The following is a 16,264-nucleotide window of genomic DNA, read 5'->3' on the forward strand; positions in this document are numbered from 1 at the left end:
AAGCTGAGAGATGATTTCTGTCTGATGTCTGATTTTCAAAAGTACTATTTGGATGTGACACATTTTCCAGACATACACAGAAAGTATTTAGTCCCCTTGAGTTTGTGCTCACTTTACTGTGTTAGAATTTATGTTTAAATGGTTCAAAATTGCCATTTTTTCCATTATTATACACTTAATTACCCACAGTGACAAAATGAATACAAATTTTCAGGGTTTTTGTTTTATTTAAAACTCAAATCTCCTACTCACAAAAGTATTCAGACCCTGTATTGAATACTTTGTAGAAGCCCTACAGTCTTCTTGGACAGATATGTACAAGCTATGTTCAATTTAATTTGGGCAGTTTATCCCATTTTTCATGCCAGCTCTGTCAGAGTGGATGGTGAGAGTCTCTGAACTAACCCTCGATCTTTGACTAGGTTTGGGCTTCAGCTAAACAACTCCAGTGTTGTTTTGGCTGTGCTCTTTAAATCCTTGCCTTAATAAAATGTAAACTATCACCCCAGTCTGAGTTTGCATTTTCCACCCCTCAATTTTTGCCAGTTTTTTGGCCCTGTTGCTGAAAAGCACTCCATGGAATGATGCTTCCACCACCATGTTTCACTGTATGGATAGCATTAGCCCTGTCATATGCAGTGCCTATTTTTTTTTTTGCCAGTCACATTGCTTGGCTTGGTTTTTCCCCGACAATGCAGTGTGAACTCTAAACCCTTACAGACCCAGTCGTGCTATTTCAAACTATGTACGGCCAATTCAAACTGCAACAGATGAACTCAAATTGAGTTTTAGACACATCTCAAAAACAGTTAAGGCAAACAGGATGAACCTGACCACACTTGAGTGCTATGACCAAGGGCCTGAATTCTTCTCTGAACTTTATTTTATTTTTAATAAATTTAGAGAATTCGTTCTCACTTTGTCCTTATGGGTGATTAGTTGTGGATTGATAGCAATATTTGGCAATTAACGAACTAATATGGGCTGTTATTATAACTAGATTTAAAGTACCACATTCAAAATCCGTACCACAATTTAACAAACAAAATTCACATCTACATTACGTGTGAAATAAGTACAATGAATTAATCTCATTTTAATTTAGAGCAGTTATATAAAACAAGAAAAGCACAGATAGATTGTTCTTGGGTTAAATAAAAAAGGAAACGAAACAGAGTGAACTAAATAAGAAACTGAAAAGAAAGTCGTTGTTTACCTTGTTGTAGTAGCGAAGTTGAACAGAGTGCCATTGGCCATCACTGACACCACCGGGTACAAACGGTGCCACAGTAGTTTTAGTCTCACCTAGGGATAAGAAGACAGAAAGACTTATAAAAGACATGTATGCCATGGCTGATGTCATGTAAACTTTACTCCATAATCACCACCACAAGGCTCGACTAAACTTTGGTTTATATGAACAAAATGACTTCTTTCTGGCTAATTAGCACTTGAGTCAATGGTGATGTACAACTTGCTTGACTGTGAACAGTTTCACCATAGAAATATAAAGCTAATGCTCAGGATCTATACTGACTATATTCTGAAAACGAGGGTTTAAGTGTAACTGAATGTAAATCTCACAGAAATAAACCAGACTGTTAGAAATGATTCAGCATGTCAGAGAAATCCTTCTTTTTGTTACTTGATGCCGTTTCCGTCAGGAGAACAAAGCCAGCTCGTACAGACGCTATCAATCAGGTCTGCAAGTGGCAGGGATTTCTTTCCCATCAATAGACTGCAATTACACCGCGGTGAAGTTCCACTACAGAGGTTTACACTGGGTTTAACCAGCATATTTACCTCAGGGCTGGAGCTGCTCGCCAAACAGCGAGCATTGTGAGCTGCTTCTCATTCTCTCACCAGGGTGCTTGAAATGCACTTTAAAAGAGTTTATTTGAAGAAACGTACTTTTTAATGAAATGAATTCATCTGGCCTGAAGTCTTTTTGAAGGAAAATTATACAGGCAGGATTTAGAACAGCTGGATCAATTCCTGGTGTGTTTCCCAAAAAGAGCCGCTTAGAGTCAAGATTTCGGTGTCAGTGTCAACTGATACAGCGAGGTATCGGGTCAAGACCTTATACAGTCTGATAAATACAGGGATGTTCATGTGTGAACATTTGCTAAAAACGCTTCTGTTTCGACATTTTAATTGACCTGCATGATAAAGAGAAACCATGATTAAATAAAATACATTGAATTAAATTAAACCAACAGTTGGGTGAGTTTTTCAGATGTTTCTGTATTGTTACTGGAGGACATCTGTAATAATTCATCACTGTGCTTGAGCTTGATAATATATAATAATGTAGGTAGGAATCTACTTTTAAGTCTTTGGTATGTATAACATCGCCCATGTTTTTATTATTATACACATTAAACTTAGTCTGGTTTTTTGGTATAAGCGATACAGAAAACACATCCTGTGGTATTTCTATAATATAATACTGGGCAATCTTCATCACGTCAGTTTGTATATATTTGTCATATATACATATACACGTATCTCAGCTTATTTGGAAGCTGGGGTCAGAGCACAGTCACGGTCATTGTACGGCACCCTGGAGCCAAGAGTGTTAAGGGCCTTGTTCAAGGGCCAAATGAGAGTCTTTTGATTGACAGTCCAAAGCTCTACCCACTAGGCTACCACTGTCCCATCTCCCTGATGTAAATGAGCTAAGGTGCCAAAAACTGCAGTCCTTCATTCATTTAATAAAAGGTAATGAGATGCATGGGTGGTGCAGCTGTACATATTTAAGGTTCTGGACTGGTGATCAGAAGGTTGCTGGGTTAAGCCCCACCGCTGCCATGCTGGCACTATCAGGCCCATGAGCATGGCCCATAACCCTCAATTGCTTGCACTGTAATCAGTCACAACTGTAAGTCACTTTGGATAAACAGTCTGCTTAATCTTAATCATCAAATTTTGCTGTTCACATGATCATATTAATAATCTATAATTATTACTACCATCGTACCATAATCAAATCACACCTGTCCATATACACGCACTTAATGTGAAAAAAGCGTGTACAAATCACACACAGCCAGTAAACATATGACAATTATTTAATGTGATATATTGGCAACCAGTCTGGGGTGTTTCCAAACTTTCGCCCAATAAAAACTCAGACCCACCGACACCCTGAATAGGATAAAGCAGTGGTATAAAAGAAAATAAATGACTTAAGTCTAGTCCTAAAAAATTAAACTGGAACTACATTTTATCTTAGTGCATTGGGTCATTCCTCTATAATTTCTATTCCTATATAAGCTTGCTAATGTATAAATTAATTAAAAAACATGTTTTTTCTACCTACATTCCATAAATGTTACCCAGTTTCAGCACAAGCCACTTCAATCCCGTTTTGTCTGTTCAACTACATTTAGGGTGGAATATGTGTGAGGAGTGTTTTCTGCAAACCACTCCTTCAAAATTCTCATGAATAACAACATGAAAAACAAAACATGCTATGTTGTCATGCCCGTCACTCTTTGTTCGAAGAGAGATTTATGATTTGACTGATTTTATTGTTGAAACCCAGCATGTCTGTGGGGATTATAATTGTAATACAGAAGCTCTCTCTCTCTCTCTCTCTCTCTCTCTCTCTCTCTCTGTATGTGTGTAAGTAATAGACAGAGAATGTTAATGAGTGCAGTTATACATGTCTTTACCTGTGTGTGTATGTGTAATTTATGTGTGTGTAGGTCTGTGGGTGTGTATGTGTAATGTATGTGTGTGTAGGTCTGTGGGTGTGTATGTGTAATGTATGTGTGTGTAGGTCTGTGGGTGTGTATGTATAATGTATGTGTGTGTAGGTCTGTGGGTGTGTATGTGTAATGTATGTGTGTGTAGGTCTGTGGGTGTGTATGTGTAATGTATGTGTGTGTAGGTCTGTGGGTGTGTATGTATAATGTATGTGTGTGTAGGTCTGTGGGTGTGTATGTGTAATGTATGTGTGTGTAGGTCTGTGGGTGTGTATGTGTAATGTATGTGTGTGTGGGTCTGTGGGTGTGTATGTATAATGTATGTGTGTGTAGGTCTGTGGGTGTGTATGTGTAATGTATGTGTGTGTAGGTCTGTGGGTGTGAAGAATCTGGATGCTTTGGTACGTAAGCAAGTTGTAGAACCTGCAACTCATCAAGCCTGAGTTACTTCTCTGTGTCCTCGAGCATACACACGCTCAGAGAAACCTCATTACAACATACAAGGGAGCTTCAAAAAGTTTCCGCACTTTTATATTTTGGTTGGATTGGTGAGGGTGGGAGGAGTAGTAATCGGTCGTGTCTGAGAGACTGAGAGACGCTTATACTCCAGATTTAGCACCACCTGACTTACACCTTGCTGGACGCTTAAAAAAGCTTTAAGGGGAAGAGGATTTTCATGTGATGATGTGAAATTCTTAACAAATAGAGTGAAAAAAGTGCGGAAACTTTTTGAAGAACCATTGTATATTGTGATTACAGCCTTGAACTGCTTCAGCTTCAAGCAGGAGTTTCTGTCAGAACCAGCATTAATTTATAAGCTCATATTTACGTCTACCTACCTGAGCAGTGGTAACTCAATGGTTAAGGTTACTAGTGATCAGAAGGTCACACAATCAACAAGTTACCAATGTTGGACCCCCTGAGTAAGGCCTTTAAGTCACAGTTGTTGGTAGCTTGGGATAAAAACAATTGTAAGTGTAACTACATACTGACTTTGCCAGTTGTTGGTTCTAGTAACAATAGTCATCATTTAAAAAAAGCTTTGAGCCGCTCAGGTGGCGCAGCGTTAAAACACGCTAGCACACCAGAGCTGAGATCTCAGCTCTGCCACCCGCTGGGCTGGGCGGCCACATGAACAACGACTGGCTGTTACTCAGGGTGGGATGAGCAATTACGACCTCTGCTCGCTGATTGATGGAGCCTGCGCAGAGTTGGGGAATAATGCTGATCAGGGTTTGTTTGTTTGTTTATTAGGATTTTAACGTCATGTTTTACACTTTGGTTACATTCATGACAGGAACGGTAGTTACTCATTACACAAGATTCATCAGTTCACAAGGTTATATTGAACACAGTCATGGACAATTTAGTATCTCCAATTCACCTCACTTGCACGTCTTTGGACTGTGGGAGGAAACCGGAGCACCCGGAGTAAACCCACGCAGGCACGGGGAGAACATGCAAACTCCACACAGAAAGGACCCGGACCGCCCCACCTGGGGATCGAACCCAGGACCTTCTTGTTGTGAGGCGACAGTGCTACCCACTTAGCCACCGTGCCGCCCCTGATCAGGGTGTGGCTCTCCGTGCACAAGGCTGCTCCGCATACGAACTCGCCTTGTGCAGGTGAAAGGCGTGTGTTAGTTGCGAAGCTCCTCAGTCAGCAGTGGAGGGTTGTATCGGTAGAGGTGAAGTGTAATGCAATCAGGGTAATTGGATACGACTAGATTAGGGAGTTAAATCGAGGGGAAAATTTGGAGAACAAGAGAAAAAAAAAGCTTTGAGGGACCCACCAGCTGAGAACGTGAGCTGAATCTGTTCCTCGATGATCTCCACAGCGATGAAGTCGTGTTTTTCGTTAAAACGACCATTGTAAAGAAGTAAAGCGTTTCTCTCTCGTGTAGCAAACCTGAAACATTTAAACACAGGAAACATTACATAATTTCACAACTAATGTCGTGGCTTTTTGGTCTGTTGTTTATTGGCCCTGCCAACTAGTACTGATGTATTGATATTTTTCCATATAACAGCACATCTGAGGAACTGTACTGAACCGTAGGCCACACAGCTGTTGTTTCAGCGCCACGAATACAAAAGCAAAGGTCTCGACTCTTGAGCGATCGAGCAGTGCTGATAAAAGTTCAGGCTAAAAGATGCGGACAGGAGACGTGGAGGAAGGTAAGAAAGGAAGTAAGTTTGAGAGCCGTTCTCCTGAGACAGGAAGTAGCTGCTCTGTCATGGGCGTGGAGAGGGCAAAGGAGTCAGCGAGCAGCTGGAAAAAAAAGGCGTACTGCAGGAAAAGTGAGCCAACCAAGCAAAATACTGATAGTGCTCGCTCAACACCAACCCCATCCTGTTATTATGCATTAGATAGGAGCCCACATATTTCACTCGTGACCCTTTCTAGACATTTATTACGCTGGACATGTTACCTCTGACTTTAAATAAACCTCATTTTGCCTGAGAATGTTAAGCTAAACAGACAAAGTAATCAGTAAATGTCACGCTGCTTTACCCTACGTGTACAGCAGCAGAGATTTTTTTTTTACCTCATTTTGCATGTTGCAGCAGATTTTATCTATTATAAATGTCCATGGTTTTGAAATAGGGGTGTCCAACAAGCTCAATGTAAGGTGTCCACATACTTCTGGCCATATATATTTATTTATTTATTAGGATTTTAACGTCATGTTTTACACACTTTGGTTACATTCATGACAGGACAGGTAGTTACTGGTTAAGATTAATCGGTTCAATATTAAACACAGTCATGGACAATGTTTTTGGACTGTGGGAGGAAACCGGAGCACCCGGAGGAAACCCACAGAGACACGAAGAGAACATGCAAACTCCACACAGAAAGGACCCGTACCGTTCCACCTCGGGGTCGAACCCGGGACATTCTTGCTGTGAGGCGACAGTGCTACCCACCCAGCCACCATGCCACCCTGGCCATATAGTGTACACATACAGGCAGAAAACAGCTGCTGTTTGTTTTATTAATTTTATTCTGCTATGATGGTAGAAACAATCCTTGTAATCGAGGTACATCTATGTTGCACTTACGTGAACGAGACTGTGAAGTGGAACCTCTGTCGCAGACCTCGGAAGGTGATGAAGGACATGCCGGGGAAACTGCGTGTGGTCATCTCGCAATACGGCTTCTCGTATTCACCCGATGGGCACTGGCAGACAAATCCACCCACCAGCAGGTCCACGCATTTCCCGCCATTTTTACACACGCCTGGTATACAGCGGCCCGAGCGGGCGTTCACCTCACAGTGCTCACCTGAATTAAAGACATTAAAGAAATGTGAAATATGACGAATTAATAAAATTAATTTATACAGTGGTACCTTGAAACTCAACGTCCCCTAAACTCAAAATCTTCTAAACTCAACGCCCAACGTCGAGAAATGTTTACCCTTAAACTCAACGTTTCCCGTAAACTCAATGTGTTTAGTTTGTTTCTTAAAAATGTATTTATTTAATTTCAAATTAACAATGAACAGTCACTTTGTTCAGCGCTGGGCTTGAGCGGTGCGGTAAAACGGCATCAAAGTGTGCATGTGAGACAAAACTGCATTTGTGTGAAATAACCATCAAATCCACTCAGAAAGCTCCACATGTAACTGCATTTAGCTGGATTTTCCTCACTGTTTCACTTTAAAACTTGTGTTATAGCTCAGAGTGCTGAGAAATTGTGAGAATCGGCTTTTTATTTCAATGTGTTTATATTATATTTGTTTTATTTTCAGTGTATAAGTGTCAAAAAACTACCCCATTATTTTACATTAGCCTAAAATATATGCAGTTCCACAAGATTATAGAACACATTAACAGGTTTTCCATACGTCCTTATGGGAAAAAATACCTTAAAATACCTTAAAAAATCAACGCCACTCCCAGAACCAACTGACGTTGAGTTTCAAGTTACCACTGTACTATAGTTTATTTTAGTTGTGTGTGGCACAGTCGCTTATCTACCACATCTGGATACCAGCAGATCTAACAGCCAGCAAGTTGCTGACCTGCGGTACGACAGTGTATGACAATTCCATTTCTAGATGCTTCCACCAGACAACATTCCTTAATAAAACACACATTAAGAAATACTATTTTGTATGTAATGTCATTAAGTCATCATCGCTTTGAGATGGTTGGGTGCACAGATGGGTCAGCTTTTTCCGGTGCCCTCTGTCTCATGTAGTGAGTGAGTGAATGGCTAGTTTTAGCCACTTTGTGTAAAATCAGGGTTGAATTTACCATCAGTAGCCGGGTCAATCACGGAAACAGTAGGTGCAAGGCAGAAATGCAACCCGGGTAGGATACCACCTTGCTTACCGTAAACCTTACTAAGTTACTTTATTTTATTGTTTTATTTTTCTTTTATTCTGTCACCAGTCACACATGTAATGTTTTGTTTGATATGGAAAAAAGGGTAATCACGGTTGTGATGTCTGTATTATATCAGTATAAACATTCCAAAATTAAATAAAGCAATTGGGGCGTCTTTTGATGGTGTCCATTCTAGCCAGCCAGCTTTGGGAATTTACCTCACATGTCAGCGAGGAAACGTCTCATCTAAGCCCTACTGAAAACTGCTTATCATCTTAAACCAGCCTGGATCAGAATCAAAGCCGGACTCCCTGACTTGGTTTCATCTCTTGTATCAGAACTATCCGCATTGTCTTCATGGACTTGTAGTCAAACAGGGTTATGTGACCACTATTATCCTGACAAGATCTGGACAGCACCAGGTATGCACTGAAGAAGGGGACAGGATGGCAGTCGCTGTGCTGGTAATGACCCTGCTTTCCTCTGGATAATCCCTTTCAGCATAGAAATTAGAAGGATCCATTTCCTTCTAATGTGAGAACTCGGGGGAGAGGGAGACATAGTGGGTCCAGCTTGTCATCGTCGCTATAATGACCACAGACTAGCAGGAACTGAACTGTGACCTTCAAAGCACAGGGTACGATTAGAACAGGTAGGAGGAGATGATGAGATTGTAATTGTTGGTGATAAGGTATCGAGGGGAATATGCAGAGAGACCCTACAGTATCAAAAATACATATCAGAAAAAATAATAATATCTGGAGAAGCAAACCTGATATCTGAGAATTTGGATGATGAAAAGTTTTCACCCTCAAGCTGGTAATAAGTCAAATAAGTAACAAGTGAATTCTGGTATTTACATTTGCAGCATTTATCAGATGATTTTATTTAAAGACACTCACAGTTATGATTGCATACAGTTTAAACAACTGAGGGTTAAGGACCTTGCTCCGGGAACCAGCAGTGGCAACTTAGCGGTGGTGGGGCTTGAACCAGCAACCTTCTGATTACTAGTCGAGTTCCTCAAATGCTGAGCTACCGCTGGTGTTTCAAAAGCGAGCAATCTCATATTAATTTGTGAATTGTGTAACTACAAACACAAACACAATTTGCAGTTGTTAGACCAGTCAGAAGGTCACTGTGTAAGACTGTGAAACCAAAAACGTCCCAAGTCCCAAGGGCCAGTGATAGCTCAGTGGTTTAGTAAACAGGACTAGTAAACAGAAGGTTGCCGGTTCAAGCCCCGCCACCACCAAGTTGTTACTGTTGGGTCCCTGAGCAAGGCCCTTAACCCTCAATTGCTCATTGTGTAAGTCGCTTTGGATAAAAGCGTCTGCTAAATGCTGAAAATGTAAATGTAAATGTAAGTCTCCGCCCAGCTCTGCTGTAATTAGATAGTTAGGACGAGCAGTTACGGTGGGACTCTGCTGCTTGCCTTACAAAATTAGTGTATACATGATTCCAAATAATGCAAATTAAAAAATCTATTGTCATTATTCTCGTCTGCATTTGTCTTTATTAGCATTTTTGTGCAATTAAGATGTTCCAAGACTCCAGGATTTTCATTTACTTTAGAATTTAGAATTTTGTTGCTTCAGCTGGTAACAGAAAGCGCAGATCAACGAGTCCCAAGTGGACTACATCTCCCAGGGGCTACTGCGCTCATTAGCACTGATTCATTACACTTGGATTCAGCACTATTTAACCCTGATCTCAGACTCAGTGCTGAGTCTTTGCTCTTTGCCTAAGCTTAGTTGGTAGTGTGGACTACCGGTGTGTGTTTTTCACCTTGCAAAGATGAATCAAATCACTGAGCCAAGCATTTGACTGCTGTCTTACAAACTACTCTAAATGATTCAGTAGCTCGATTTCACTCTGTTTCTGTGTGTTATTTTAAAATCATTAGTTAGGGTTAGAGGGAGAAGCACAGGTTCACAATCAGGTTCTTTCACTTTTGTTTCTCTGCTTCTCCGGCCAGATGTTTGGTTTGCTAAGCTGCCAGTAGTCACACACTGCAGAACGCTCGTCTTTAGGGTTATTTAATATTTTGAGGAGGGTTATTTCATACTTTGAGGATAGTTATGAGGGTTATTTAATGTTTTAAGTAGGTTTCTTTAATATTTTAGGGAGGGTTTTGAGGGTTATTTAATGTTTTAAGTAGGTTTTTTTTATATTTTAAGTAAGTTATTTAATATTTTAGGGAGGGATTTTATGGTTATTTAATGTTTTAAGGAGGGTTTTGAGGGTTATTTAATGTTTTAAGGAGGGTTTTGAGGGTTAATTAATGTTTTAAGGAGGGTTTTGAGGGTTATTTAATGTTTTAAGGAGGGTTTTGAGGGTTATTTAATGTTTTAAGGATGGTTTTGAGGGTTAATTAATGTTTTAAGGATGGTTTTGAGGGTTAATTAATGTTTTAAGGAGGGTTTTGAGGGTTATTTAATGTTTTAAGGAGGGTTATGAGGGTTATTTAATATTTTAAGTAGGTTTTTTAATATTTTAGGGAGGGTTTTGAGGGTTATTTAATATGTTAAGTAGTTTTTTTTATATTTTAAGTAAGTTATTTAATATTTTAGGGAGTTATTTTATGGTTATTTAATATTTTAGGGAGTTATTTTATGGTTATTTAATGTTTTAAGGAGGGCTTTGAGGGTTATTTAATGTTTTAAGGAGGGTTTTGAGGGTTAATTAATGTTTTAAGGAGGGTTTTGAGGGTTATTTAATATTTTAAGTAAGTTATTTAATATTTTAGGGAGGGATTTGATGGTTATTTAATGTTTTAAGGATGGTTTTGAGGGTTATTTAATGTTTTAAGGAGGGTTTTGAGGGTTATTTAATGTTTTAAGGAGGGTTTTGAGGGTTATTTAATATTTTAAGTAGGTTTTTTAATATTTTAAGTAAGTTATTTAATATTTTAGGGAGGGATTTGATGGTTATTTAATGTTTTAAGGATGGTTTTGAGGGTTATTGAATATTTTGAGGAGGGTTTTGAGGGTTATTTATTGTTTTGGGGGGATTTGAGGGTAATTTAATATTTTAAGGATGATTTTGAGGGTTATTTAATATTTTGAGGATGGTTTTGATTGTTACTTAATTTTAAGGAAGGATTTAAGAGTTATTTAATATTTTGAGGATGGTTTTGATTGTTACTTTATTTTGAGGACGGATTTAAGAGTTATTTAATATTTTGAGGATGGTTTTGATTTTTACTTAATTTTGAGGACGGATTTAAGGGTTATTTAATATTTTGAGGAGGCTTTAAAGCTGTTTTTCTGTGCCAAAAGCTGGAGATGCTCAGCTGGTTATTCACAGTGTTCCAGTGGTTTACACTGCCATTAAATAGTCCCACCTAACACAACCACTGCTCTTTTAAAAGCACTTCTATGTAAAACTTACCAGTGAAGTCCTCCTGACACTCGCAGGTATATCCTCCCTCTCTGCTCCTGCAGCGCCCGTTATTGCGGCAAGGCCCCGAGTAGCACAAATCGATCTCCGTCTCGCAGTAGTCACCAGTAAATCCAGCCGGGCAGCGACACCGCAGCCCGTTAATAGGATGGATGGGTCGGAAAAGCATGGTGTCGGAGGCAATAAACGGTGGCGAGCTGTCGAACTTTAGCACGGACACACACTTCATGTAGTTCTCGCAGGGTTCCCGTAGACAGATGTTGTCGTCGAAGGGCAGCACGCTTTGGCTGGAGATGTGTCGCAGCAGCGTACGGTTCAGGTAGATCTGCTCCTGGAGCTCCTCTGAGGGGAAGTAACGGCCGGGGTTGCCACCAGGCAGCAGGGCAGAAAAGGTCACGTTGAGGATGCTGCCGCTGACGTCGCTGTCGTTCTGCACGTTGAATATGAAGACGCTGTCGCGGCTGGTGGAGAGCACAGCGGCCACGCCTTCGGTAAACAGGTTTAGCAGAGGAGAAAGGAAGCGCTCCTGAGACATGTTCTCCAAGCGTACTGTGATGCTGTTGGTCAGCATGTCGTCTGTGATGATGCTGACACGCAGGGTGCAGAAAGCCATCACACTGTGGAGACCATCTAGAGGAAGAACATAAACCCCAAATTAATCACAGCTAATATATATTTAAGCACAGCAATATTCAACATACAATATATAGACAAAAGTATTGGGACACCCCTTCTAAAATTTCCATTCATGTGTTTCAGCCACAACAATTGCTAACAGGTGTAATAAATCAATGATATAAAGGAAATTATATGCTTCCAACTTTACAGCAACAGTTTAGGGAAGGCCCTTTTCTGTTCCAACATGACTGTGCATGACTGCGCCCCTGTGCACAAAGCAAGTTCTATAAAGACATTAAGAAACATTTGGTTTAAAGAAACTCCAGTGGCCTGCATTATGGGCTACACATCGGCATTGCAGGTTCTATATGGGTACTTCAGTGCACTTTGGTCCTGGATTCAAACATCTTAGCAGGAATACGTCTGATTTGTGGTTAAAATTGGGTGGAATGAAATCTGATTTAAGATGAATTTTTATACAATCTGTGGGTACTAGCCAGTAAAGTTCTTTTTGTTTAGGTGTTCTTTTTGTAGGTGTCTGTTAAACCATCACACCTAAACATCCACAGATGATAATGACACTTTTGGTGTGAACACAGAGAGATTAGTGATCAACAATTCGGGCTACAAGAGGCAAAAAAAAACAAAAAACGCTGCTGGTCTGAACATGGGGTAATAAATATTAAGACCTATAATAAATACGAGGTGCATTTTTGAACCTAAAACGTGAAGGGACGGGACCAAAAGACGTGATGTTGTCCAGTACACTTTATTTACCTCTGTCCTATCAGTGTAGCAGTCAATTTTGACCCTTCTGGAAGCAGTGGGCAGAAGGCAAGTACAATGAACAGGGCACCAGTAATCTGCAGGATAAAGCAACCAATCCACCTAGTAGAAGGCACAAGGTGGGAGGAAGCTGGAGTTTTGATGATAGAAAACATATATATTTTCCCTACTTTGGTTTATTTTAGTGAAAGTGAAAGTAGTTTTGGTACAGAAACAGTATTGGGTTACCATACTGTTAAAACACAACATCATATTGCCTATATTTACATTTATTGCCTATATTTCCAATATTTACATTTATGGTATTTAGCGGACGGTTTTATTCAAAGCGACTTAAAATTATGACTGAATACAATTGAAGAAAATGAGGGTTAGGGACCTTGCTCAGGGGCCCAACAGTGGCAACTTGAGCTACCACTGCCCTGGAGAAACCGTAAGAGCTGAGATCACTGATCTAATGGCTTCTGTTTTTGGCAAAGGAACAACTGGAGAACAGCTGAACAATGCAGCTGATAAAGCCTTTCAATCATGGTGGCATCAGGTGGCATTAAATGTCTTTTAGCTATAAAGCATGAGGAGGAGACACCGGTAAAAGGATTGGTGTTTAATCTAGCCTGACGTGTACTGTCAGCGAGGGGAGGAGATCCAGGGCTGCTGGGATGCTCCTCGAGTGCTGCAGGTGATAACCACACCAAAGAGAGGCGTTTCAGTCAAACAGCTTCACTTTGACGCTGTTGACTTGGAAATGGATGCTAATCTGCAAATAAAGACCTCTGTGTACCAACAGCTGTGTGGGCACTTGGGTGGCCCAGGTTAAATTACGCTAGCCCACTACTGCTTGGATTGAGGGTTCGACTCTTTACAAGTGCTATCGGCTAGTCGTGACAGTCATGATTACCTATGTCTGAGGAGAAGGAATGTATCTGGGCCACGATCGATTGTTGTCCTGCCAGGGTGTGTAAGTGTATTACGCCCAGTGATTCCAGGGAACCCTGACCCACTGTGACCCTGACCAGGATAAAGCATGGTGAAAATGGTGAAACATAGAAATCAAATAAAATGACACAAATGTCACAAAATAACAACCGAGAGCAATTGAGCTGTGTGCACTGTACAATTATTTTCAGTTTCTCACTCGTTCAGTATGCACTAGGCTTAGCTCATGGCTATTTCTTCCCATCCGTATCCAAAACACAAACAGCGTCTTAAACTACCGAAACCGTAGGTCATAAAGGCCAAGTGCTTCTTGAAAATGCAATTGTAACACTGCGGGAACGTGAATCTGTTGGCACTCGGCTTAAGAAAACATCAGAGAGACTGTTTATGCTGTCAGAGTGCTGAGTTTTTGTTCTTTGGAGAGCTGAACGACAGATTTGACAGACAAGTCGGTGCCTATTCCAGCTGCGTTAAAAGCTTTTCTAATACCTTTAATGACTTTGTGATCCTAGATCAATAGAGAGCAGATGGAACGAAAAGCAACACGTTGTACTTTTCCTGTATTGTAATTAGGCGTGTTACAATAGAAGACTTTTACTGTCAGTAAACTTCTAATATCTGATGGATCTTTTATGTGAAAACAATTATTTAGAGTATTTAGAGTATTTATTCTATTATATACACTATATGGTCAAAAGTATTGGGATTGATTTTTGAATTCATGTGTTTCAGCCTCAACAATTACTAACAAGTGTAATACATTTACATTTCCGGCATTTAGCAGACGCCTTTATCCAAAGTGACTTACAGTACTGTGACAGTATACGTTCTGAGCAATTAAGGGCCTTGCATAAGGGCCCAACAGCAGCAACCTGGCCATGGTGAGGCTTGACCCAGCGACCTCTTGATTACTAGTCTAGTACCTTAACCGCTAGGCTACAACTGACTAATAATAATAAATCAACAATATAAAGGGAATCCTATGCTTCCAACTTTGCAGCAACAGTTTAGGGAGGGGCCTTAAAGACATGAAGAAGGCTTGCTTGAAACAATATAAAGAAACTCCAGTGGCCTGCACAGAGTCCTGATCAACTAAAGCTTCCTTGACCAACACCAGTGTCCAGTCATACAAAGGCTGTTTTGACTGAATGGTCACAATTTCCCACAGACATACTTAAAAGTCCTGTGAGAAGCCTTCTCCCAAGAGTGGCCGTTGTTATAGTTGAAAATATCACTTTAATGCAGTTTGTTTTTGAAATGGGATGTCCAACAAGCTCAGGTTTGGTCAGGTGTCCAGATACTTTTGGCCATACAGTTTACTACTCTGACCATAATGTCAGATTGTTAAGAAACCTAGAGCGCCCAGGTGGCGCAGCATGATATTCCACTAGCACACCAGCGCCGAGATTATGAACTCCTCGGTTCGAAACTCGGTGCCATCTATGGGGCATAATTGGCAGTGCCTGCAGCAGACACGTTTCTGCTAGGGCGGGATGACGGGCCATATGTGTGGGGTCTTCAAACGCTGTGTAAGGACGCTGATTGGCAGATAGAGAGGCGCCTGAATTTACAGTTAAATTGTACCAGTGACGCTGTTGTTGATAATGCATGTGTTGTGTTTTCTCTAGTAACACTCCAGCAGAGTCTATATTTAACCCCACAGCTGTTGTGTATGGATCAGTAGTGGGGATGCCGCCGGGGTGAATCATGGGGCAACAGCGCATCATACAGTGCGTATGCAGGACGTCAGTGGGATTTAGGAAAGCACAGAAAGAGAAGTGCACACAAGTATGTGTACCCCATCACTAGTACATCACAGTGCTGAGCTTTATTTCACTGTCATAAAACTCTAATGTACATCATAAAATAATAAAGCTGATAAAGAAGCAGTGTTATCTCAGAATAAAGATATCCACAAGAGTGTGTGTGTGTGTGTGTGTGTGTGTGTGTGTGTGTGTGTGTGTGTTATAACCAGCAGTGATATCTAACAATAATTCATCATACTTAAACAAACAGGACTGTAAAGCAGATTGTAAGTGTGTGTGTGTGTGTGTTTGTGTGTGTGTGTGTGACAGATTAGGACATTTAGCATGTGCCTGTACGGGGCTGATAAGGTCGCTGCAGGCGGCTGTGTTAGTGATTTAGCCCCCATCGCTCCCTATTTGTTTTTGTCCATCACAGCAGCAAACTAAAAGGTATGGAAACCACAACATGATCCCAACTGTTAACCTGACTGACATGGGTGTCAGTCACACACGCACAAACACACACACACAAACAAACACAAAATTCCAGAACTCACACACATACACACAAACACAAAATTCCAGAACTCACACACATACACACAAACACAAAATTCCAGAACTCACACACATACACATAAACACAAAATTCCCAAACAAACACACACAAACACAAAATTCCAGAACTCACACACATACACACAAACACAAAATTCTCAAACACACACA

The 16,264-nt window shown here is 40.5% G+C and overlaps 1 protein-coding gene across 1 annotated transcript in view; it reads right to left on the reverse strand.

Annotated features, from left to right (window-relative positions):
- celsr1a (cadherin EGF LAG seven-pass G-type receptor 1a) overlaps nucleotides 1-16,264 on the reverse strand; it is a 144,797-nt gene that overhangs the window by 85,263 nt on the left and 43,270 nt on the right. The window contains exons 2-5 of the mRNA XM_062996463.1: nucleotides 11,442-12,080; nucleotides 6,777-6,999; nucleotides 5,504-5,619; nucleotides 1,217-1,305 (exon numbers count right to left, since the gene is read on the reverse strand). Of these exons, the coding sequence (XP_062852533.1) occupies nucleotides 1,217-1,305; nucleotides 5,504-5,619; nucleotides 6,777-6,999; nucleotides 11,442-12,080 (1,067 nt within the window). The remainder of the gene's footprint in view (nucleotides 1-1,216; nucleotides 1,306-5,503; nucleotides 5,620-6,776; nucleotides 7,000-11,441; nucleotides 12,081-16,264) is intronic.

This window comes from Trichomycterus rosablanca, chromosome 1 (assembly GCF_030014385.1).
Source record: "Trichomycterus rosablanca isolate fTriRos1 chromosome 1, fTriRos1.hap1, whole genome shotgun sequence".
NCBI lineage: Eukaryota > Metazoa > Chordata > Actinopteri > Siluriformes > Trichomycteridae > Trichomycterus > Trichomycterus rosablanca.